This window comes from Poecilia reticulata, linkage group LG19, assembly GCF_000633615.1.
Source record: "Poecilia reticulata strain Guanapo linkage group LG19, Guppy_female_1.0+MT, whole genome shotgun sequence".
Lineage (NCBI taxonomy): Eukaryota > Metazoa > Chordata > Actinopteri > Cyprinodontiformes > Poeciliidae > Poecilia > Poecilia reticulata.
In genome coordinates this window covers 4,601,458-4,624,557 of record NC_024349.1, presented here as the reverse complement: position 1 = coordinate 4,624,557, position 23,100 = coordinate 4,601,458, and the positions used below count along the sequence as shown (strand labels likewise).

Below are 23,100 nucleotides of genomic sequence, written 5' to 3'. Positions count from 1 at the left end.
AAATGTGAGTCTTCCCACCGCGGAGGGGACCAGAGGAGAAACAGGGCGGCTTGTAGAAAGTTGCCTTCCAGTTTGGAGTCGGACTTGGTGGGACGCTAATGGTCGCAGTGACACCATGTGGAGAAAACCAGGCAGCAGATCCAAGCGGCCGTGTGAGAGGAATATCTAAAAGACTGAAAAACAGCAGGAGTAAATTTCCTCCAAAACAAATAAGACAAAAAACAACTCAGGAAGTTTCAAGAAAAAAATTTGAGTTTGAAAAGTTGCAAGAAAAAAACTCAGAAATTTTGAGATTAAGCAAAATTTTCCTGAAAAAATAACTTTCAGAGTGTAAAGTAAATTTTTTTGGCCTCTTTTTTCTATCTGGCTCCAGTGCCCTGTTGCAGGTGAAAAATGAGCTTTAAATCTTTATTTACAAGACCTTTCAAAAGTATTCACACCCCTTGAATATCAACTTCACGACCAGAAACATTTTGATTAATTGGTTGATTGATTTATGTAGCTGAGGTGATCAAAGCACTCTCAGGTACAAATCACAAGAAAAAGACAAATCAGAAATAGAAATAATGAACAGTGTCATGGTATTAAAAAGCCCGTCTGTTAGTGTTTCCGGTTCAATTAGGAACCATCTGCTGCAGTTCTGTGATAATCTGGCGCCATCTGGTGGTAAAGTCTGAAATAAGTTCACAAACAGAAACAATATTTTACTGAGCATGCTCAGTAGACTCTGAATTGCTTTAATAAGAGTAAAAAATGAATTGAGGACAAGTACAGATATGACAGAAATAACAAAACACCATCAAATAAATCATCTTTTTATTTATAAAGTGATCCAAGTGCTGGAAGGAGTCATTTCTTTCCAGTGCATCTTGTTGTTTACCAAGAACATTTGAATGAATCAAAAGTAAATCACTCCTATTGTGCAAATGTTTTCCTTTTAAACTTCACAGAGAGGTCACCAAATGTTTCAAATTTTACAAACTTTATGTGAAAAACAAGAAAAGCAGGTCTGAAATATCTGTTACATCAAGGAAAGCTTGCATGTCATCAGTAACTCATCATCATTGTTTGCTAGCAGAACTTTGAAGGTGAGCAGTACAACATTTGGAAAAAAAGACATCATGTTCATGTAAATTCTTGAATTTTGAAAGAATGTTTATACTGTTTCCTTAACTGTTTTCATAATGCATTTAAACCCATATTTATTTATCCGATACGATTTCTGATCAACAGAAAAAGGAATATGTAAATGTATAGCAATATACATATTTTTAAATCACTGCATCTATTTCCCAACAACAAAATGACCCAAAATTAAATTCACCAGCTGCATATTTTGCAATAAAATACAATAAAGTGCTAAAAAATAACAAAAAAAATAATAATTTTCATATATCTGCTGATGTTCCTAAAGGTTAAGATCCAAGCTGCATCGTCTCGAAGCTTTGAAACCATCGTTCTTTATAAAGGCCCTTTAATATTTTATGTTATTTTATTCTAAAGCAGAATCTATCAATTGTTGATCCATCAGAACGTTGGTTAGAAGTGAAGAGTTGTTGGGCCCAGATTCATTTGATCAGCTACAAACATTCAGTAACCATGTCAATAGTTTTATAAACTTGACTACTGAGTTTAAAGTTTTATAAACTATTGTAAATGTAATAGGTGAAATGTCAGTCTGTTATAATTTGTCACATTTCTGCCGTGCAGAAGGGTCACAGCTGAGCTTCTCATCATCTGACCGAGAGGCTTTTTGTGCTTCTCTGCCTCTGTGAGTTATTTTCACATAAATGCCATCTTTGGGTCCCAGAGTGCTGGAGGATTTCAGGTCAAGAGGAACCTGAAAAACACAAATGTGGAAGCAAGAAAATTATTAACGGGCAATTTTTTCATCAGTTTACAATGTTTATTTAAGTTTCATTCAATCCCAAAGTAGTTTTAAATAGAGTAATCTGACACCATTCTTACCGTCAGGTCAGGCAAATGAATCTCGTTTAGAGCCACAAATGTCACAAACAGATAAATGCAGTCATTTAAAAAAAAGACAATAATTTTATTTATATTTTCAGCATTTAAAATAAACATAAAAAAATGAGGTTTTTTTTCTGTAGACAGGATATGGAGTATGTAATGGCTACGCCTGTCAAAAAGCAATAAATCAATTAATTGCATGATTTCCATTTGCATTATTTTTTTCTCTTTCTACCAAAATTGGCCTTCATTTGTCTCCAATAGCTCTTTTTTGCCATCCATCCATCCATCCATCCATCCATCCATCTCCTCTCTCTTATCCGGGGTCGGGTCACGGGGTCAGCAGCCTCAGGAGGCCCAGACTTCCCTCCCCAGCCACTTCTTCCAGCTCCTCCAGGAACCCCAAGGCGTTCCCAGGCCATAGAGAGACATAGTCCCTCCARCGTGTCCTGGGTCTCMCCTCCTCCCGGTGGGACCTGAACTCCTCACCAGGGAGGCGTCCAGGAGGCATCCTGACCAAATGCCCGAGCCTCAACTGGCTCCTCTCGACGTGGAGGAGCAGCGGCTCTACTCTGAGTCCCTCCCGGATGACCGAGCTTCTCTCTSTAAGGGAGAGCCCAGCCACACTGCGGAGGAAACTCATTTCGGCCGCTTGTACCCGTGATCTGGTTCTTTCGGTCATGACCCAAAGCTCATGACCATAGATGAGGGTGGGAACGTAGATCGACCGGTAAATCGAGAGCTTYGCTTTTTGRCTCAGCTCTCTYTTCACCACGACGGACCGGTACAGCGCCCGCTTCACRGCAGAYGCTGCCCCAATCYGCCTGTCGATCTCCCGCTCCCTTCTTCCCTCATTCGTGAACAAGATCCCCAGATACTTAAACTCCTCCACTAGAGGCAGGACGACCCCCCTGACCCGGCTCTTTTATTTATTATTTCTGTTTTATTTATTTTGCATATTTAAAATGTCTTCCAGTGTTAAATGTTCATTAGAATTTAAAGTTTATTGATTAGCATTCTGTTACTTAAAAATGGTCTCAAAACAACAATATTATTCTTTATTGCAATAACTTGTGGGACATTTATTGCCTATGGTGACAGACCGACTAATGACAAGAAAAACAGATCTAAAAGCCGGTTATTAGCACTTTCACTGTCATTTCCTGTGGAAATTCAATGCAAAAGCCATAGGAATATAATTTTAACACATTAGCAGGTTCTGTTTTCATTTTTAGCCAAAGGTTTTCCCACCCACCTTGGTCTCGGAGCAGGCCTCGATGTTGAACCTGTGGAACAAATGGGCCAAAGCCATCCGGATCTCCAGCTGGGCCAGCCTCATCCCCACACAGTTCCGCGGCCCGGCGCCGAACGGCAGGTAGACAAACGGGTGACGACTCTCCTTCGCTTCCGGTGTAAACCTGGAGACGGGGCAGACTATTTACACTAACTCTACTAATTACAGTACCTCTTTGAAAAGCAGAAGTGGAGCCTTCTGCACAACCAATAAGAATGCAGCAAGCAGTTTCTGGATGGAAAGTTCACAACAAAACACTTGTATCTTCCAGCAGCCATTGTACAGCACATACATAGGTAAAACCAGCTGACCAAACCAGCTGCAGCACTGCTTGTGTTGCTAGGTGACGGGTGAAACTCTGCTTGGGTTGCTAGGTAACGGGCCGTGCCTGCGGATTTGTAATGTTACATTCTGAAGACTTTTGAAACGGCTCTTTTTCCAGACACCAATAAACGTGTTTTTTTTTTTAAAGTTTTCGGGCAGCCGAGACCCAAATGGAATTTCAAAAATGTGAAACATTAATTTGAACTAATCCTGTTCAAACCTTAGACGGGTTTCTCTTGACAAGACTCAGAAGAGAGCCTCGAGAGTTGAGATAATGAATCAAATAAAAAAAGATCTGAGTTTCAGCAACAAGGCAGCTCAAAGTGCTTCACATCATAAAAAACAAAAATCAACAACTGACACATGACATTTTTCCAAGTGGCGTCATTTACACATCAAAATGTTGGTCAGTCTTGCTAGTGAATACCAGTAATCCTGAAGTACCTTTCGGGGATGAAGCGGTCCGGCTCGGTCCAGTGATCCGGGTCGTAGTGCAGGAATCCTGCTGGGATCTCCAGAGTCGCTCCTTTGGGGAGAATCTGGCCGTTCACCACACAGTCATGGTCGATTTCTCGAGCAAACCTTGACGAGAAAAATAAATCTTTTAGATTTTATGAATCTGAATCATTTTTGCCTTTTTTAAATAAACAACGTAAAGCCTGTAAACATCCTGGAACGTCAACGACGGTTCACCTGAAGCCAGGCGGGTAGAGCCGCAGAGCTTCACACACCACCATGTCCAGGTACTTCAGCTCCTGGACGTTCGAGTAATCCGGAGAATCCTAGAAAACAGATTCATTTAAACCACAGCAGAAGGAGGAAGATCTGATTGTTCAGTATCATCACACAAAAATGCAGGTTTTTGTGCTGATATCATCACATCGGTTTTACATGATCTCACTGCCATCTCGCTTTACAGCTTCCATTTGTTTGGACCTTTAATGTTATTGCCAGGCTGTGATGTTTTTAAAGTTGTAAAATTCAGAGAATGAAGTTGTAATTTTATAAGAAGTCCTACATAAACATTAAAGAATAAAAATGAGGAATGTTGAGCCTCTTGTGAAGTTATGCTTCACAGACTGAGACGGTTGTGGCAAATTTTGATAAGTCTAAACTGCAAAAACAAAATATTACCAAGTAATTTGGTTTAGTTTTTAGAGCAAATATCTTAGTAAGCTTGAAATAAAACAAAACTAATTTACAACTAGCTCTTCAGCAAAATGTAGAAGCTTATTTTAAGTAAATAATTCCTTAATATTGATGAAAAATTACCTGTGGAAATGTTTCACTTATAACATTGGAAAAATGTCTTGATAAAAGTGAAATAATCTGCCAACGAGAATTTATGAAATTATTTACTTAAAACAAACTCCCATCTCTTACTGAAGTTACTCTTACTGTTTGTAATGTGGCCTTGTCTCATATTTACAGAATCTGGACTGAAATATTTGTTTTTGCAGTGCAGAAGCTTTTTTCTCTTTAAAATCACTTTTTCCTTAATTTTAAGACATTTTCCTGGTAAAATTATGCATTTATTGTGCTAATATTACGGCTATTATCTTATAATTAAACAAAAATGATTGCAGTCGGGTCTTAATACTCAGTTGTTCAAGTCACTGAAATAAGAGCCACTTCTTAAAAATATTTCCAGTCATTTGTGATTTCTTTTCTAGAAAAGAAATCAAGAAATCTCTGTATTTTATTATGCAGGCATGTCGCCCAGGCCAAACCGGACCAGCACAGGCTCACATACATGTCTGGTGAAGAATTGGTCGATCTCGTCCTGAACTCTGCGCTGGCAGTCGGGGTTGATGGCCAGCAGGTAGCAGGTGAAGCCCAGCGTGTTGCTGCTGGTCTCGTATCCCGCCAGGAGGAAGACGAAGGCCTGGCCGACCACCTCGTCCTCCGTCATCATCTTCCTCAGCGGACGCCTGGCGGGCGACTCCTGCTGGTGAGTCGACCCGTGTTCCTGATCCGAGCAGGACGCCAGCTCCTCCGAGGGGTTGGCTGTGTCGAAGTGCTCCAAAGAGACGCTCTCTTTGCCGGTCCGAGCGTCCAGCATCAGCTGGAGGAAATCCCGACGCCGCTGCAGGAAAAAGGACTCATAATCAGGATATCAGGAATTAATAGTAAAAAAATCTCCTTCTTGTTCCCAACAAAAACCTGAACTAATTTATTTCATCTTCCACAAAAAGAAAATCCTAAGTGCGGCTGATGAAACTCCATGAATATGTCCCAGTCCCACGGCATGAAGCCCCACCTGACTGGGAGGCTGCTCTTCTCTCTGCTGAATGATCTTCTGAATGATGCTGGTGAAGAAGCCGTTCATCTGGTCTCGCCTTTTGTTTGGGATGAATCTCGCAATGGGAGCCATGATGTTGGGAAAAGCAACTGTGGGAAAAAGGAGAAGATATCTCTCATAAAAATGAGGCTATTATGAATAAATTAAAATGTGATAAAGTTATAAAACGTACTGAAAAACAACATGAGAGGCCTGAAGAAAGAGAAGGAGAAGAACAGCTGAGCGTGGCGGACAAACGGATCATCTGGGTTGTTCTGAGAGTCGACCTGAGTGCCGAACGCCACGCTGGCGATGACATCCATGGTAAAACAGCCAAAACACCTGGCAGCAGGAAAAAACAACAAATTCATTTTAAAAAAGATCAAATTATTATTAATGCTCAGTTTCATTTGCTCTGTTTACTTGTGGATGTCAAAGGCTTTCCCTGAGTCAGCATGGACCTTCAGGTTCTTCATCAGAGCATCAGCAGCCGTGTTGATGAGCGGAACCATCTGCAGCAGAAAAAATAAATACATTTACCCAGAACCGGATCAGACCAGAACCTGGACCGGAACCAGAAACCACGTCCTGGACAGACGCTTTTCTGGACCAAACTGTCAGTAAATACTTTAAAAAACTCACAAGAAAGAAACGATGTGGTTCACCATCAACCGGAGAAAATTCTGATTTTCTCACATCTAACAGAAAATCTTAAAAATGTTAATAAAAGCAATTAAAACATAAGAATGTAAATAAAATTTTAATTTACAAAAATTAAGTTAAGGCGCAAATAAATCATAATTTCCATCCAAGCTTATCACAGTTTAGATGAAACTTTTATTGTTGCACTTTTCAGATTAACAAACTAATTTTATTATAAGACAAAGATTGTTTTATTTATTTAGGGATAATAACTCACCCGGTTAAGGAATCACTTAAATTGAACCTGTCTAACGACATGAAGTTGGCCACAGTTCATGGAAACAAAAAAGAAATGTATTTACTTAGATTAAATTTGTCTGAGATTAAAATTAGTTTTTTGATCTGAAACATGCCGGTGTGACAAAAAAGCAAAGTGAGAAGAAAAATCTGTCTTTGTAAAAAATATATACTGAATTTCATCGCATCTTGTCAAATTACAACCACAACTTTAATGTATTTTACTGGGATTTTATACAAAACAGTGGAATAGAATGTAATACATAAATATATATATATATATATTTTTACAAATTTTTAATTCTGGGATCTGAATACAAATACAAGCCACACTTTTCAGTTATGCAAATGTTCAAAAAAGGTAAATAAATAACATTCCACATGACAAATATCCATTGTTCATGTAGGTTTATTACTTGACATCCTATAATAAGTGCATTAAAGTTGGTGGCTGCAGTAAGGAAGCTTTTAGTCATTATTCTCTCACTTCTTTCATCTTGGCAGCACTGAAGGACGGGGTCAAAATACTGCGGACCCTTTTCCACCGTTCGTTCCTCAGCATGAGCAGGCAGTCCGTCGTGGGCTTGGTGGCAAATCGAAATTGCTGAGCAGAAAAATAAAATAACGAAAACAGAGGAGTTATAATAAGTTCATTGAATCATTTCACTTGTTTTGAAGTCACATCGCCTGCAGTGACTGAAGTTCTCACCATTCTGTTAGGGAAGCTGGTGAAATCCCTGACCATCACCGATCTGAGCATGTCGGGGTCGGCCACCACCACCACGGGTCGGCGGCCCAAATAATACCTGGAGCACAACAACAACACTGAGGCTCCAGATCAATGAAACCACATGAAAAACTTGAGGTTGGGTTTTTATTCCATGCTCTACCAGCATTCTTAGTTATTACAAGCTAATTTCTTAGTTATTACAAGCTAAGAAAGTTTGAGACTACTCTCAGAGATTTTCTAGAAAAAACATGGAAATTTGTTGGAAAAGTCAAAATTTGCTAAAAAAAAAAAAAAAAGTTAATTTTGAATGACCGTTTCTGATTTTAAAAAGGAAAAATCTTTAAATCTTTTGACTTTTGGACATTTTCTGAGTTGCAAAGTGCAAAAAGTTTAAGTTTGGAAACTAAAATTCTTTTCCAGAAAATGTCTGAGACTAATCTCTAAATTTTTCAAGCACATTTTTCTGAATGTTTTTTATGCAGAAATGTTCTCCTTTTTTTCTACAACAGCCCTAAAATGTAGCAGTAACGCACTAATGTGAGGGAATTACAATAAGTAAAGAGATAAAAAGATTACTTGCCCACACACTCTGCCATGTGTTTTTATAAGTTCAGTGAGAGGTCTGAAGAAACCCTGGAAGAATGTTTGAACATCAGAAATATTAAGTCATTAAATGTCAGCCAGAAGAAACTTTTTTAATAAAATCTAATTGTTTAGATGGAAATACAGATTTTATTTCTGGATAGGCGACTCATTCTACAATGTGTTTGCAATAAACTCAAAGCAGAAATACATTTTTCCTTCATTTATCATATGTTTTGTTCTTATCCCAGCATCCCTCAATATTATCACCCATCATTCTTAATATTGTGCAACCTTAAAAATATTCTTATTTTTTAAAGCAGGTTATGTTACCTCACGGAAATAGAATATGTTGCCAAAGAAAGGCACCGGCTTGGGATGCTTGATTCCACACTGAGCGAGGACTGAGAACGGATAGACTGAGTACCTGCACAAGACGAGAGGAAGACGTTTTAACCAAATCAGAAATGGAAGTACATTAAAAACTTCCAGTATAACATCCTATTTCTATTTAGTTACAATTATTTATACTTACATTCACGTGAAAGAGAAAATAAATAAACACTACATGCCATTATTAATTAAACTAATATCAAATTAAAATTAAGTTCACACAAAACATCCAAGACAGAAAGAAAAGGTCTGAGAATTTAAGAAAGGGTGTACTTTCTTTTTACTGTGACGTTATACTGGAGCTTCCTTACCAGTAAAGGAGACACAGAAAAGTGAGGAAGAGTCCGACTGTCACCGTCGTTCTGCTGGCCTCCATGTTGAAGACATTCAGGAGGTAACCAGCAGCCTCCATGGTGGAAAAACTCTGCTCTCTACCTGCAACCTGAAACAAAAAGAAATAAGTTTATTACATTTAATCTAAAGCTAATCTGATGAGAACAATTTACAAAGTATTTTCATGGATAAATTTCAGATTAAATTCAAACATCCAAACAATTAAATCTCAACAAATTGAGTCTGCTGTAAAGATAAATTTCACTAGAAGAAATGTTTTATGCATTTCTATTAATTACAATGATTATGTCTTACAGCTATCATAAAACCAAAGTTTAGTCTCTCATAATTACATCAAACCAATAAAATGTATAAGCAGAAATGTTCTGTTATAATCACGAGGAAGACTGTTGAAGTTCTCTACTAAAGCAGCTAACCTCTTAAATAGAGCTTTATCAAACCATAATGGAAGGTTTGGTGGAAGGAAAAAGGTGCAAAAGCAAAAGGGATAGCCACAGCCTTGATAACCTCTATTCAAAAAATAAAATCACATGCAGAATAAAACATATGCAGGTGTGTCCAGGACATGGGCTCAACTGTTGCATTCCTTCTGTTCAGCCACTCCTGCACCAAATATTTCAGTTTTCTTAGAAAATAAATTATCTGCACATCAGAATCATTAAACCCTTGAAATACATAATTCTTTGTGTTCATTTTTTTTATTATTATTTACAATAAGGCGACTGGTCGTGTTGTGAAACAGAAGAGCCTGATGATGTTAGAACTACAGTCATGCACTTTGACCTGAAACCTTTGAAACAGAAAAACTCGTTACACGTGACGGTAACGTACAATGTGTGACTGTGTCAGCAGCATTTTACAATGTTTTTGTGGTTAAAGTGGCCTTTATTCAGTAATAGTTCAACGGGAAGCAAAACAATACACGGATCGAGCAAGACCTGGAATCGAACCCTGGAAAGTTGCGTTGAGGATTGTAGCCTCTGAATTTGATGCACTTTCTCTAAAACTGAGCTGCCTAGTGCTCTTCACACCTGACAGTTGATGTAAGATGGAAATATAAAGACGTTGCACACCTTTAAATATGACAAAACTATAAATTTTAGCTTTTATATTTGAACATTATGGAATGGAAACACGTATTATGACAATAAACAGTGACACTAAAACAATTTATGAATTAAGCAGATTAATTTAAGCTAAGTCGTCTTTATAAATAACTGTAGCAGGTTCTCCTTACTTTGATATCTATGACATTTTCATGTGTTAAAAGTGAACGTATAAAATTCCCGACACTCACCGGTTCCTGTCCTCTGCTCTCAGTGTAAACATTACCAAACTCCAGCGCTCTTCTTTTTTTTAACCATAACCTCGTAACGCAACAGGAAGCGCTGATGTTCACCGCCACCTTCTGTACCGGAGTGGTATGACATGGAGCTCCAAGCTAAAAGCTATTAACAGACTCTTTCATTCGCAACTTTTTATTATTACATTAATTTAAAACATAAAATAAAAACTGAATAGAGTAAATACATTAACTACAAGCTATTATACGCATCTTTAATGTTGTTTCATAATTGTTTTGTTTAAGTTTGTTTGTTTTTGTTTAAGTTTTTATCCTCTAGCTTGCATCGATTTGCCCGTGACTCTTTAATCCTCAGCCGTGACTTTTCATAGCTTTGGCCAATATGTTTAAGAACTGACCAATGTTGTAAATTAAAAGTTAATTTTAAAATACCACCGTTAGCAGTTTCACATTGGTGTTTTCACCTAAAGATGAACTAATAGTGTCAGGAATATTTTTTTTTATGAAGCTATTCAGTAGGTTGCAAACTATGTGCTTTTTGACGTCATTTTCGACAAAAATCGAATGGAATCTAAAACTATAGCTCTTCAATTTAAAAATCTAAAGTTTCCATAGTAAGTAAAAAAGCTTTTGTTTCAAATAGTTGTGCTGTTTTTTTTTGTTTTGGATTATAAAACTACCTTTGTAAGGGACCACTGTTTTATGACATTATAATTCTGCATCTTGGTGGCATAATGATTATTTATCTTCAGAATAATAAACAGATTATTCAAATCTGTTCAAAGGGATTTTCTGTATTAATTAGCATCTTCTCTCCAACATGGGAGCAATAAAACACTGAAGAAAAAAACACGCGTGACCTCCACTATGCAAATAACAGGAGAATCTGTTATCTGCCAAATGCAGTACGTCAGTTTGTCTGCAGAGGGCGCTCCCACTCCATTTTGTTTCGTGACTATCTCTACAAAACCAGAAATCAATGTTGTTATTTTAAAATCCATTTTAGATTAGAGATCTTTAAAAATATTCCAATCTACAACTATTTAATAAAAAAAAAATTAAAATATATCAAGAATTTTAACAAATGACATTGCTTTGATAGATTTCAAATTCCAAAGATTGTCTGCAGGTGGATTGATTTCTGTCTGCATGAAAAGATGAAGCAGCTCAATTTGAGCTTGAAAAACAAAAACAAAACAATTTTATATTTGCATATTTAGATCAAATAACAACGTGAATATTTATTGACTGCTCTCACATCCGTCACAGAATGGATAAAAATAAATAAATAATAATCAGAATGTATTAAACGGATGTGTGGCTGCTTACAGGCATGAGTAATATTCAGGGAGGCATCTTTTTGTTTGCATGTGGATCGGTGTTTCTGATTCTGCAAGCAAAGTATTCACAGCCATCCATCAGGTGACTTGCAAAAGGCCAAAACACATTTGGTTTGTGCGGCAAATCAGTGGCAGGATCGCAAAGAACAAACAAGAAGACTCAGGAATAACTTCCAGCAATAAATTTAAGATGAGATTATTTAAATTTGAAAGGATTTTTACTCCCAATGACAGATTTGATGCCCTTCTTTCATCCGCCATTATTGTTTTAAAAAGAACGGAAGATTTTCAGCAGATTTTATGTGCAAAGCTTCCTGTAAACTCTTACTGCTGGTTTTGCTTTTGAAAGCTCAACGTTGTACAGGATATCAACATCTCCAAATTTGGTCACTTATGGTGGAAATGTTTAGTGAAAGAGGCTTTTAAATTCCTCCATAATGTGCTGGTTTGCTGAGTCTCCAAACACCTGACCTACAGAATTTATAACCATGTAAATCTTCACTTTAATAACAGAAACACACGTTGTGACTACCCTGTACACATTGGGTAAACATTGATTGTAACATCGTCTCTTTTTGACATTCTCAGCTGCATTGTGACTGTCTGATTTTTATTTATAAGTTTCTTTATCTGGTTTTTATTTATAAGTTTCTTTATCTGATTTTTATTTATAAGTTTCTTTATTTGAGACATGGAGATAAAGGGAAAATATAAAAATGAACATAAAAGTAATTCTGTTCAGAGTAAAACAGAAAAATAGAACAAAAAAAGTATCTTACTCCAGTGGCATTGTTGTGATTCGAAGGATTAATTTACTGCTTAGTGCATGTATGTTTAGTTAAGTCCACTCATTAAGCTCTGCCTCTTGTGCACATATGTGATGCTGATATGCAGTTTGTCTTGCAGGAAGAGTGGCAGACCCTCAGGGCAAATGAGGACATTTAAATTCACATGACACAGCATCCTAATTATGCTCACGCAGTGACAGTTACTTATCCAAATCCTTTGAGGTGTTAAACAAAACTGAGTCAGAGTGGTTGTATGTGTGCTCATTAAACATGTTCTTAATCAGTCACAATCTTTCTGCTTAAAGCTGGCAGATCATGTGCAAACATGCAGGACTTGGTACTTTGTTTCTTATCATGATAAATTAATCCACAACGTTTGCAATAAACTTGGACTCCTGTGTGCCTTCAGTCAAAATAATTTGGTATTTCTGAGAAATTTCTTTCATTCCAACAAAGCAGGATTGCACAATGTTTCTGGACTGATAAACATGCAGCATCCCCAGCTCAGTATGCAGCCAGGCAGGAATAACAATGGGAGCTGGAGCGGCACTAAGCTATTAATGGAGAGACGAGCCGAAGTCAGAAATAAGGAGGTTGGGTTTGGTCTGCTGTGAGGGCCGCCAGAGGGCACTGGGAGTCTGAAATGAAACCATCCCCCCTCCTCCACCAGCCCACTGCCACTCACACCGCCTAAAGCCAAGCTCTCCAACTTTACTGTATGGCTGGATGCAGAGTGAGATATACTATATGGCTGTACGTTGGCTTAACTCTGTAGATGTTTGCATTTTTTGGATTCAGTGTCAAGCCGTCAGCAGTGTTTGCTGCTTTTTCTTGGAAATTTGAACTTTTGTAAAACCCTGAGACCATTTTGCATCATTCATAATCTTTCTAAACTCCATCAGGGATCAGTTTGCAGGGCAGCTTTTAACAGGGCGAAACAGCTGAGGGGAAGGTTGTGTCACAAACACAGAAAAGTTCAGCTTTTCCACACTTACAGTCATTGTTGTTGCTGAATGTAAAGAAAAAAATGGTTAAAGCTTGAATTTGCAAAGCAAGTAATAATGCATATTAGGTTTTTTCCACAACATGGAATTATATTTGAAAGTTGAGCTGGAATTTAGTTAGCTAATTTTTAAATCAAATTTTTATCTATATCAAAAATCACCTTTTTGCCAAAATGGTTTTGTTTTTCTTTTCTTAAGTTAAAAATCAGCCCCTGTCCTCTTTTGCTTTGTTCACAAAAAACCACCCAGCAGCTCATGTCTGCATGTTTGCAGTTATAATCACGCTACTGTTGCCAACTCAGCAACTTTCTTGCTGTCTTTAGCCACATTTCAGACAAAAAAATAATAATTCTGGACAAAATCAGAATCAGAGGTCAGATTTTTAAAAAGATTTGTAATCGGCAATCAGCCAGAAAATTGCATTCAGTGCACATTAATGTTTTTGCCAAATTGAGTAAATTAACCGTAAATGTATTTTGTCAAACAGAATCTTGGGGAAATGTACAAACTTATCCTCATGACTCTTTAAAATAAACATCAGTCAGCTGCAGCACAGAGTCAACATTTCTAGGATTTCCTAAAACCTGCACTTCAAGTGATCCTGCAGCGCTGCCATCAGTTTTAAACTCTTTCATTAGTAATTATCTTCAATCTTTCTCTTTAGTTCAACAACCCCTAATGCTTTCTGATGAAATCTGCTGTCCTTATTTCCATGTTGTCTCAAGTCTATTTGTAAAAGGATTCAGTTCCGCCTCGACAAAAACAACCAATTACTCCTCACATAATGCCGGCCGTAGTGGCCCTTCTTTTCACGGCCGATTTGTCTTTGTGTTTGGGCTCTGGGCTCCATTGTGCTGCCTCCCGTCCCTATCACTGACCGCCTGGCTTCCTGGCCCCGGCTGCTGTCACTGTAAGCCTCATCCGGGCTGATTTACATCATATTACTCCTGATTTGAATGAGGCCTGCTGAGAGATGAGGCAGTCAGACAATGGGCCGACACGGCGCAGAGGAAAGGGAGTCCTGAGGAACTCTGCATCACAGATATTTTTGCTTTCCTCTGTCAAACAAAAAGATGCACGCTTGGTTTCATTTGCAGGAAACAATAGAGAGATTTTATGGTCAACTGGAAAAAACACATTAAATGAATTTCAAACTGACTTTGTTTCAATTTTAGCAAAGAAAAAAAGATAACTTAAAGATAATATAATCAAATAGACCAAAATATCCAGGTGATTCTGTTGTAACATGTTGGTCTATTTAAAAATGTAAATTTTAACACATTAAAAGTACAGAAAAATGGATCTTGAATTATCAAATGCGCTTTGCTCTTATTTAACTAATTAGCATCAAAAGCTCTTTCAAACTTCCTGTTCTGATAAATTTCATGTTTAATTGAAAAAAACTCATTAAATGAAGATCCTGCCTGTTTCAATTTTTTGTCACAATTTTAGAAGAAAAAAAAGAGATAACTTAAAGATGAAATGATCATATAGACAAAAAAAAAACTCCAGCTTATTCATTTGCAATATGTGTTGGGTTTTTTCAAATGTGAATTTTAAGATATTCATTAAAACAAAACGGGAATAGATCCTGAATTATCATATTTGTTCTGTTCACGTTTGGCTTATAATCATCAAAACCTCTTTCAAACTTCCTGTTGTTCGGAGTGTTTGATCCAATGATCAAACACTTTGCAGAATTGGTGACCTTCCAGCCCCAATTAAGACAAAAATCAGGTCAGAGTCAACACTTTGCTTTTTCAGGGATAATTATTCCAGTGTCCAACTTGTTAATTGGTCTGAGAAACTGTGTGATGAATATGTGTGTGTGTGAGTGACCGTGTTATTATCCGACAGAGAGGCGAGAAGAGAGCTGCACTCTGGAAATTACTTGTTGAAGTTCACTATCCGGGTCGCCTCGAGCACCACGGCGATGCAAAGCAACGAAGATTATGATTTGAATGACAAAAACACAAAGCCACCTGTCTGCAGAACAGCACAAATGGAAGCACATTTGCCTATAGGACAAACACCACAGAAAGGGAAGGGAAAACAAAGAACAAACAATTTCATTTGCAAAGAAAAAAATAGCAAGGCTTCCAGTGAATCCTGTTTGTGTTTTTCCCTAAAGCAGCACAGTAACAATCAGACATTTTGATCTATTTAAATGAAAATACAAAGGAACTGTAGAAGTTTATTTACTGCATTTTCAGGGATTATTTCAAAGAAAAAGACAAAGAAACATCTGGAGGATGCAAACTCAAACTGTGCTTTGTGAAGGGATTTTACTTGGATTTTATGTGATAAACTAAATCAAAGTGTTGAATTATCTGACTAATTGTAATGTGGACATTCATTATTCTGGACAGACAGGAAAGCTGGTCTGAGTTGATGTGACCATGAATTGATCTAAACCTGCAAGATACTGAAAAAACACAGGAATGATAAAAAAACGTCCTAAAATACACAAAGAAGGAGTGTAACAGAGAAATGCTGGAAGTTTGTGCCAGATAAGAGGAGAATAAAAGCTGGATTTTTTTATTCTCCATGTTTGGTTCTGGATGCAGAACAGAACCAGAACCAGAAGACCTGAGAAGTCTGGAAGGTTGATCCAGCAGCAGATCTTTAATGTATTGTGGTGCTTGGCCGTTCAGTAATTTAAAAACTAACAGAGATATTTTAAAGTCTGTTCTCTGAGCTACAGGGAGCCAGTGGAAGTTGCAGCAACTCAAGATAAACAGATCTTGCTGGGACGTTATTCTATTAATCCTGGAAATGTTCTTCAGGTGATAGAAGGCCGACTTTTTAACTATCTTTATATGACTCTGAAGGTTCAGGTCAGAATCCAAGAATGTGACCAAGAACATATGTAAGCATCGCAACATTCCTGAGTTTTTTCTAGCAAACTCTTGATTTTTGGAGCTCAGAAATTTCTTTGTTTCTTCTACAGCCTTTCTGAGAATAATTTAGTTGGCGCAGTTTGATGGTCAATGGAAAGTTATCCTCATTGAAAGAAAAAAGATTTAACTATGCATTGATTAGAAACACAACATTGTACAATGGCCAAAAAGGAGGGGTACATTTTTGCCAAAAATCTCAAAAATTTTTAAATTAATCTTTGAAATTTTGTAGAAAAAATAAGGACATTTCTGAGCTACAACAGTAAAAAAGAAAATGCTGGGGAAAAATGTGCTAATTTTCTACTTTTGGTCATTTTCAAAGTCCAAAAAGTAGAATTTAGTTTCTAAAGTCTCAGTTTTTGGCTTTAGAAACTCAGAATAATCTCAAAACGTCTGAATTTTTTGGCTGAAATGTACTCGTCCATTTTGTTTCTATCAACAATGCCGCTAGCACAACATCGTAGAAACACAACGATGGAGATGAGGGGTCATGCACCTGTTTTGCCTCACCTGATATTTGCACTTGATGACAGGAAGGACATCAGTGTTTATTCTGCATTCTGTATTCAGTAAGTGTGTGCATGTGTTTGCCTGCGTGTGGGTTTTATCTTCCCTCGGGTTCGCGAGAGAAAAGAGGGCTTATCTAACCATGTGAGCCTCGTGACAGCTGTTGACATTCAGAACATCATTCAGAAATCCACAGCTGAGCTTCTCTACATCCAAGACAGACACAGTGAAAGAACAACGATCGCTTTTATTTTTAAATTCCCTCTGAACGGATTAATTTAAATGTGTGAAGGCGGAGTGGTTTAGTGTTTATTCAGGGCTGATAGTTGCTTTGCCCTGCTGAGATAAGATCTGTCTAGGTTGATGCAGCATGTGTGAATAATGCATTAGAGTTAATGACCCCTCCCTGACCAGGAGATGGACAGAAATATCCCTGACGTCAGCCTGGATCCTCACGGTAGCCAGTGGCTCAGAGAGGGAATATTAACTCTGCAGAGCGTCTCGGGGATCCGCCACACCTCTCCGTCCGCCTGTCTGTCTCTCTGTCAGGGGGAGGCATCTGTGTCACACTCTCCCTTTCTCTTGTCTCTTCGTGGTGACGTGACGGGCATCTGTGAGCGAAGAGGAAGGAACACGCAGACAGATCCAAAGATCATGAACAAAAATGTATTTTAACAGAAAATGTTCATGTTAATATGGGGGATTTTCACAGCCCTGTAATCTGGCTGAGAGATGCAGCACATATATCAGTGCAAATCTATATTCTAAATACGCAATTTGACCAAAATATCATCATATTTTATTCATTTTTTTAAAGCTTTCAAACAGTTCCTGCAGATAATGGCAGAAACTTCCCCTGATTTTGCATCTGGATTCCTGAGATTGGAGTTTCTCTCCTCCATCCATCCAAACAAAAGACGAGGCATGTGCGGTAAACAGTGAGTCAGCCAACAAAACAGGCTTTTTGGAAGTAGACAGCTCCACAAACACAACAAGACGCCCGATTGTTTCCAGCATCCACTTTTGCTCTGACGGAAAGTGGAAACTCTAAATATTTAATCTGCAGCTACGGTGAGTGAAGGAAAACAGCGGCAGAAGAAAGACTTCCTAGATGGTAACTCAGGTAGATTTATTAACAATTTAAAAGGTGGCCAAAATTGTCCCTGCTCCAGTTTTGATGAGATAAAACATATAAGAAAGCACACAATGTGATGTTTTCATTTATTAAATTAGTTAATTTAATCTGTTTGTTGATTTGAATAAATGAGGGAAGTTCTTATTTTATTGAGTTTGGTTAAAGTATAAAAAGTAACTTCTCTTTAAAGTATAACCCTTGCCCTCTGATAAATTTTAGAAACATTTCAAAGTGGGCGGAGCCAAGATACACTGAGGGGCGTGGTCACATATGGGATGAGTGGAGGAGTTTAATGAACCAGTATGCAACTTTAAAAAAATGTTTTTTACATTTGTTAAAACTGTCATATCTGTATAAGACAAGACAATCTGTGAAAAAACAACTCAACTAGAATCCACCAATCAGAAGAGGCAGCCATGAATGCTAGGCTAGTTAGTTAGCATGTCCAATGTTGGTGGATAGAGTTTTCCTGAAAAGCACATTGAACAGAGTATATGGAGATGATTGACAGCACTAAGCCCCGCCTCCTTCTTCTGATTGGCTGTTTTTAGAGATCAATCTATTCACAGATTCTACGTCTCATAAAAATCTCTTATAATAAAAGTTACATATCCCAGCTTCAGCTGTACTATTTCAGCTTCATTTGCGCTCACAGCTAAAATGTGACACTTTTATCTTAGGTTTATGACCTCATGTTGTATCTCATACAAAGCCACAATTGATATATAAAATATATCTAAAAATATCTACTATGGTTTAATCACAATTCTTATGAAACGTAGAGACTAAAGAGTAAAATACGTTTTATACGCTAAAAAAGTTTATCCTTCTTAACCACGAGGTTCTTACCTTCACAAACTTTATTAAATGATACCATCCTCGTAACTATTTGGTCACATGATCAGTGTTTTTTTTGTTTTTTACCGTTTCCTAGCAACAAGAGGTGGATTTAGTAACGCCAGCTTCCAGTACTGCTGTAACCAATAGGAAAATCCAACTGCTTAAGCACAGTTTGACCTAAAGAGGGCATCACTGAGATGTTTTCAGGCATATAATAAAAAAAATCTCCCTCTTTTTTAGATGTGGAAGAAAACATGGCAGAGAGGGAAGCTGACCTTAACACACAAAGACACCGGATCTCATTCAGGCGACCTCAACTGTGGTTTTTATCCAAATTAGCAGCTCTACCTCCATAATCTTCCATGTAAATTACATGAAAAATCAATCAGATTCATGTGATTTAACATGATAAACTACTTGTATTCAAAACAAACACCTGCAGGTTTAAAATAAGCATAAAAATGATTTAAGAGAGCTGAATTCTCCAAAGAGGAAAAGCATAAATAAACATATTTACTCTCCCCCACACTGTGGGGAGAACAGATGAATGTAAAATAGAAAAGCATAACTGAGCTGATCTGGATCTGTATTTCTATCAGGAATGGATCCGTTAAAGCAGAATTGAAAAGGAGAGACAGACACAGAGACAGGTTCACAGAGAAATGTGTCTTTGTGCAGAGTCCCTCGGTCATGCGTCGGGAAAATGAAGCATTAGAGTCGGCATGCCAGAGAAGAGATGAAAGGACGTCTGACTGCAGTCACCGAGATCTCCTCCTCCTCCGTTTGATCCCATCTTCATGTCGGCTGTCTGGCAGCGGCGCAGGGAGCCGAGGCCTCCGTCTGACCACTGGGACCGCAGAGGACAGGCTGGTGCACATTTACACCGAGGTTATTACAGCTAACTAAAACTAACGAAATAAAGTAAAAGAAACTGAGAAAACAATTTCAATATCTGAAGAGTACGGTTCGAATGGTATAGCCTGTATGTACGCGAAGCGGCCGTAGACAAAAGCAGGAAGTGAACTATAGTGCAGGGCATTCTGGGTAAATACAACCAAAACAAACGTGGGTGTAGTGCTAGTTTAACCGAAAACAAAAATGAAATCCTGCAGCCTCTAAAATTTGACGTCGCTCCATTTGTGTTTACATTTAGTTCAGTCTCCTTCTGAGGTTTTCGTGTCTTTTTCTTCACTGTGTCTTGGTGCAGCGCCCCCACAGGCGAGGAGGAGAACAGGTTTTTCCAAGGGTTTGGTTGGTTTGACTCAGAGTAATGAGAATGAGAACCTCAGCAAGTGAAAATGTCACAAATGTTTCAACTTTACTCCCAAACCGAACCGAGTCTAAATCTCAAATCACAAACATATAAGAAGAAATTCAGAGGAGAGTCCAGCATCTGTCACTATGGAAAACATTATGAAGCCATTTAAGGCTTCGGGTCTCAGAGAAACATTATTCACTCATGGAACAGTGGAAAACCTTCAGAAGAGGCCAGCCAACCAAAATTACTCCAAGAACGATCCATGTCTGCTGCTGGGTTTTCATGTGGGGTAAAACAGCTGAGGCCCGTTTTACCACACGGTTTGAGGCAGTTTTACTGCTTCAGATAATTGCTGAAATCATCAATTCTTTCTGGGAATGATGATACCTCAGACTCCAACATCTCTCTGTCTGACGTTCTACTGTATAAAATAATTAAACTGTGGTAGCCATCTTTTGTCTTATTTTGTGGACATGTGATTTGTTGCACACGTGTGAATTCTGAATATTCTGGTTTCATTTGAATCTTTTTGGACAGAATCAAAAAGACAACCAACAAGTCTTGGACTGAAAATTTCTGAATATGTGACTTCACCTGGTTTTTTGGTTCACTATTTAATTTGTTAGAAATGAACTGGGTCCAGATTGAAAATTCTCATGAAATGAACCCAAGTTTCATGTTTAAATGAAACACACACATGCAGTTTCACACATGGACAGACATTAAGTCTGGTGGTCCTCACCTGTGAGAGCAGAGAGAGTGTTATTAGGGTGCAGCTGCAGCAGTAATGGACTTTATTTATGACAGGTGCTGGATCCTCGCCGGCTTTCTGCACTCCGAGGTTCATGAGAAGAAGGAGCGCAGACTAATGACACCTGGACATGTCCCACCAAGCTGCCACAGCCAATTACTGAGGCAAAAGTGAGGTGAGTTTTGTGCCTCAGATAAATCTGGAAGATTTATTACTGAAATACTTTGATTGAAATCATTTTTAGAGTAAAATTAAGTAATGCATGACAAACTTAATAGGCTCAATTTTGTATTTAGCTTAGATGAATATGCATGAAAATTCATATTTTATTGCTGGAATATGACAAATAAGTAAGATTTATGTTGACTTTCATGTCCAGACTGCATGAAAATCCTTTCCATCCTTTTAGTAATAATTAGTGGTAGGACCATAAATTTGTAATCGCATCACAGAAAATTATGTCAACAAAATAAGAGATGTTTTCAATTCAAAAGCCATTTTGCTGCTAATATATTGAATAAGTAGACATTCAAAAAATATTTTATTTTTAATTTGTTTGCTTTATCTGTAATAGTTCTTAATCTGTAATACTATTATACCCATTAAGCTTCTTTAGAAATGTGGACGGTGGACACTGACATTAGCATTAGTGTCTGTGCTGCTGCTACTTGTTTAGCATTGAGATGCTACTTTATGCTTGAATAGCTTCACTGATGAGCTAATTCCTTTTAGCACAACTTGAATACAATAATAGTCGTTTGAAGCATCTCATCAGATCATTTTTAGAAGCACATTAGCTCCCAATGAGCCGAGAAAAGCCACTTTGTCCTCCATTGCTGTTGATAGTGGATGTAGCTTATGCACCAGATTTACAGGCTTACTAGAAACGTGCTCCGGATGGAACCTTTGAATGCGAAGATTTTTTTTTACCTTGTTTGTGAACATAATCCTGGCCGATCATTTAAGGAAAATAGGGGGGGAAAAAAGGCCACTCGTGTATCTACAGTGTGGTAAGTGTGACTAAGCTCAGCTGCATCTGGAGCAAAATACACTTTAATATTAGAGTGGAATATACTGATTTTTGTGCAGTGGTGCACATGAGGATTAAGAAAAATAAATCAGATTTTTTTTCTCAGAATTCTGACTTTAATCTTTTGAAATCAAGTCAGAATTTTGAGTAAAAAGTCAGAATTCTTTTATTTTCAGTGGCCCTAATCCTCTTCCATAAAATCCACACATTTTACGGATTTAAAAGTTATTTGATATCAACAACAAGTTTTAAATCAAAACTTTTAATATTTTAAAGTCAATCAAATGTTGACTGAGAGAAGCTGAACCCAAATCCAAGAACTTAGGAAAGTAAAGATATTTAGGGAAAAATGGCAACATTTACCAAAAACCCAGACATGATGACTGAATAAACCTGGAAGGAGTACAGTAGTCGTTTGTTCATCACATAAAAACCTGATAAAGTTACAGGTTTGCTTTAGTAAAAATGACAAAATGCTGCTGTTTCTTCTCTTGTTGGTGATTTTTCCAACTACAAACATGTTGTCTTTGATTTTCTTCTCTTTTGGCTTCTGGTTTCCAGCCTAATAACTAAAAACTCTTTTTCCCTGTTACACTTTTTGCAATGAGGCAGGTTAATGGGTTTGGACCAGAAAACCTTTGGATCTTTGAACACTTTCAAATGAAACTTTGTAAAACTGCCACCCAGCTGATGTTTATTGGCTCAGTGAATCAGAATAAGTGTAATTTTAGCTGCATCTCATCACATAAAAAAGGTTAATTTGGTTTGATTTGATGTCATGTTTTGCAGTTTATGTTGGGAATGTGGGAACGTTTAGGGATCAGTTCTCCAGCCCACCTAAGCAGCACAGAGAGCTAAAGCAGCTAAATCGATTAAAATCCCATTAAAGTCAGAACCATCACCGAGGTCATTACCACGGAGGAGAGACGCCCGGCGATGACGACGGATCAAAGAGGATCTAATTAATTCATTAACACACTCCGCTTATACTGCAATCGAATGGAAATGGGAAGTTCTGCTTTAAGTGAAACATCTCAGCAGAAACATCAGAAGCTGAGGTGGAAATATGAAGCATGAAGCTCATCAAAGACAAGATACCATTCAGATTTTATTAGCGATGCTGAAACACAGTGCAACACTGCAAAAACACTAAATGTTACACTTGAAACAAGACAAAAACCACTCACAAGTAACTTTTTACCAAGAAATAGCAGCTTATTATAAATAAAAAAATAATCCTTTAATATTGATGAAAAACTAGTTTTATTGGGAGATTATTTTATTTATAACATGGAAAAATGTCTTGTTATAAGTGAAATAATCTCCCAATGAAACTTGTACTTTTCCATCAATATTAAAGAACTATTGACTAAAAC

At 37.6% G+C, this 23,100-nt stretch overlaps 1 protein-coding gene and 1 long non-coding RNA gene across 2 annotated transcripts; both read right to left on the bottom strand.

Annotated features, from left to right (window-relative positions):
- Positions 1-799: 799 nt before the first annotated feature.
- Positions 800-10,233, bottom strand: tbxas1 (thromboxane A synthase 1 (platelet)). The gene is made up of 14 exons (XM_008436539.1): positions 10,166-10,233; positions 8,826-8,956; positions 8,455-8,548; positions 8,120-8,172; positions 7,519-7,615; positions 7,297-7,413; positions 6,294-6,382; positions 6,064-6,212; positions 5,850-5,980; positions 5,343-5,675; positions 4,283-4,371; positions 4,034-4,171; positions 3,227-3,389; positions 800-1,840 (listed from the first exon to the last, which is right to left on the bottom strand). Exons 2-14 carry the CDS (start codon positions 8,924-8,926, stop codon positions 1,682-1,684), a joined length of 1,713 nt encoding a protein of 570 aa, XP_008434761.1. The 5' UTR covers positions 8,927-8,956; positions 10,166-10,233; the 3' UTR covers positions 800-1,681.
- Positions 10,234-16,937: 6,704 nt separating this feature from the next.
- LOC108167258 (uncharacterized) lies at positions 16,938-18,750 on the bottom strand. The gene is made up of 2 exons (XR_001777612.1): positions 18,695-18,750; positions 16,938-17,321 (listed from the first exon to the last, which is right to left on the bottom strand). It is a non-coding gene; the product is annotated as an uncharacterized LOC108167258 (long non-coding RNA).
- Positions 18,751-23,100: the final 4,350 nt, after the last annotated feature.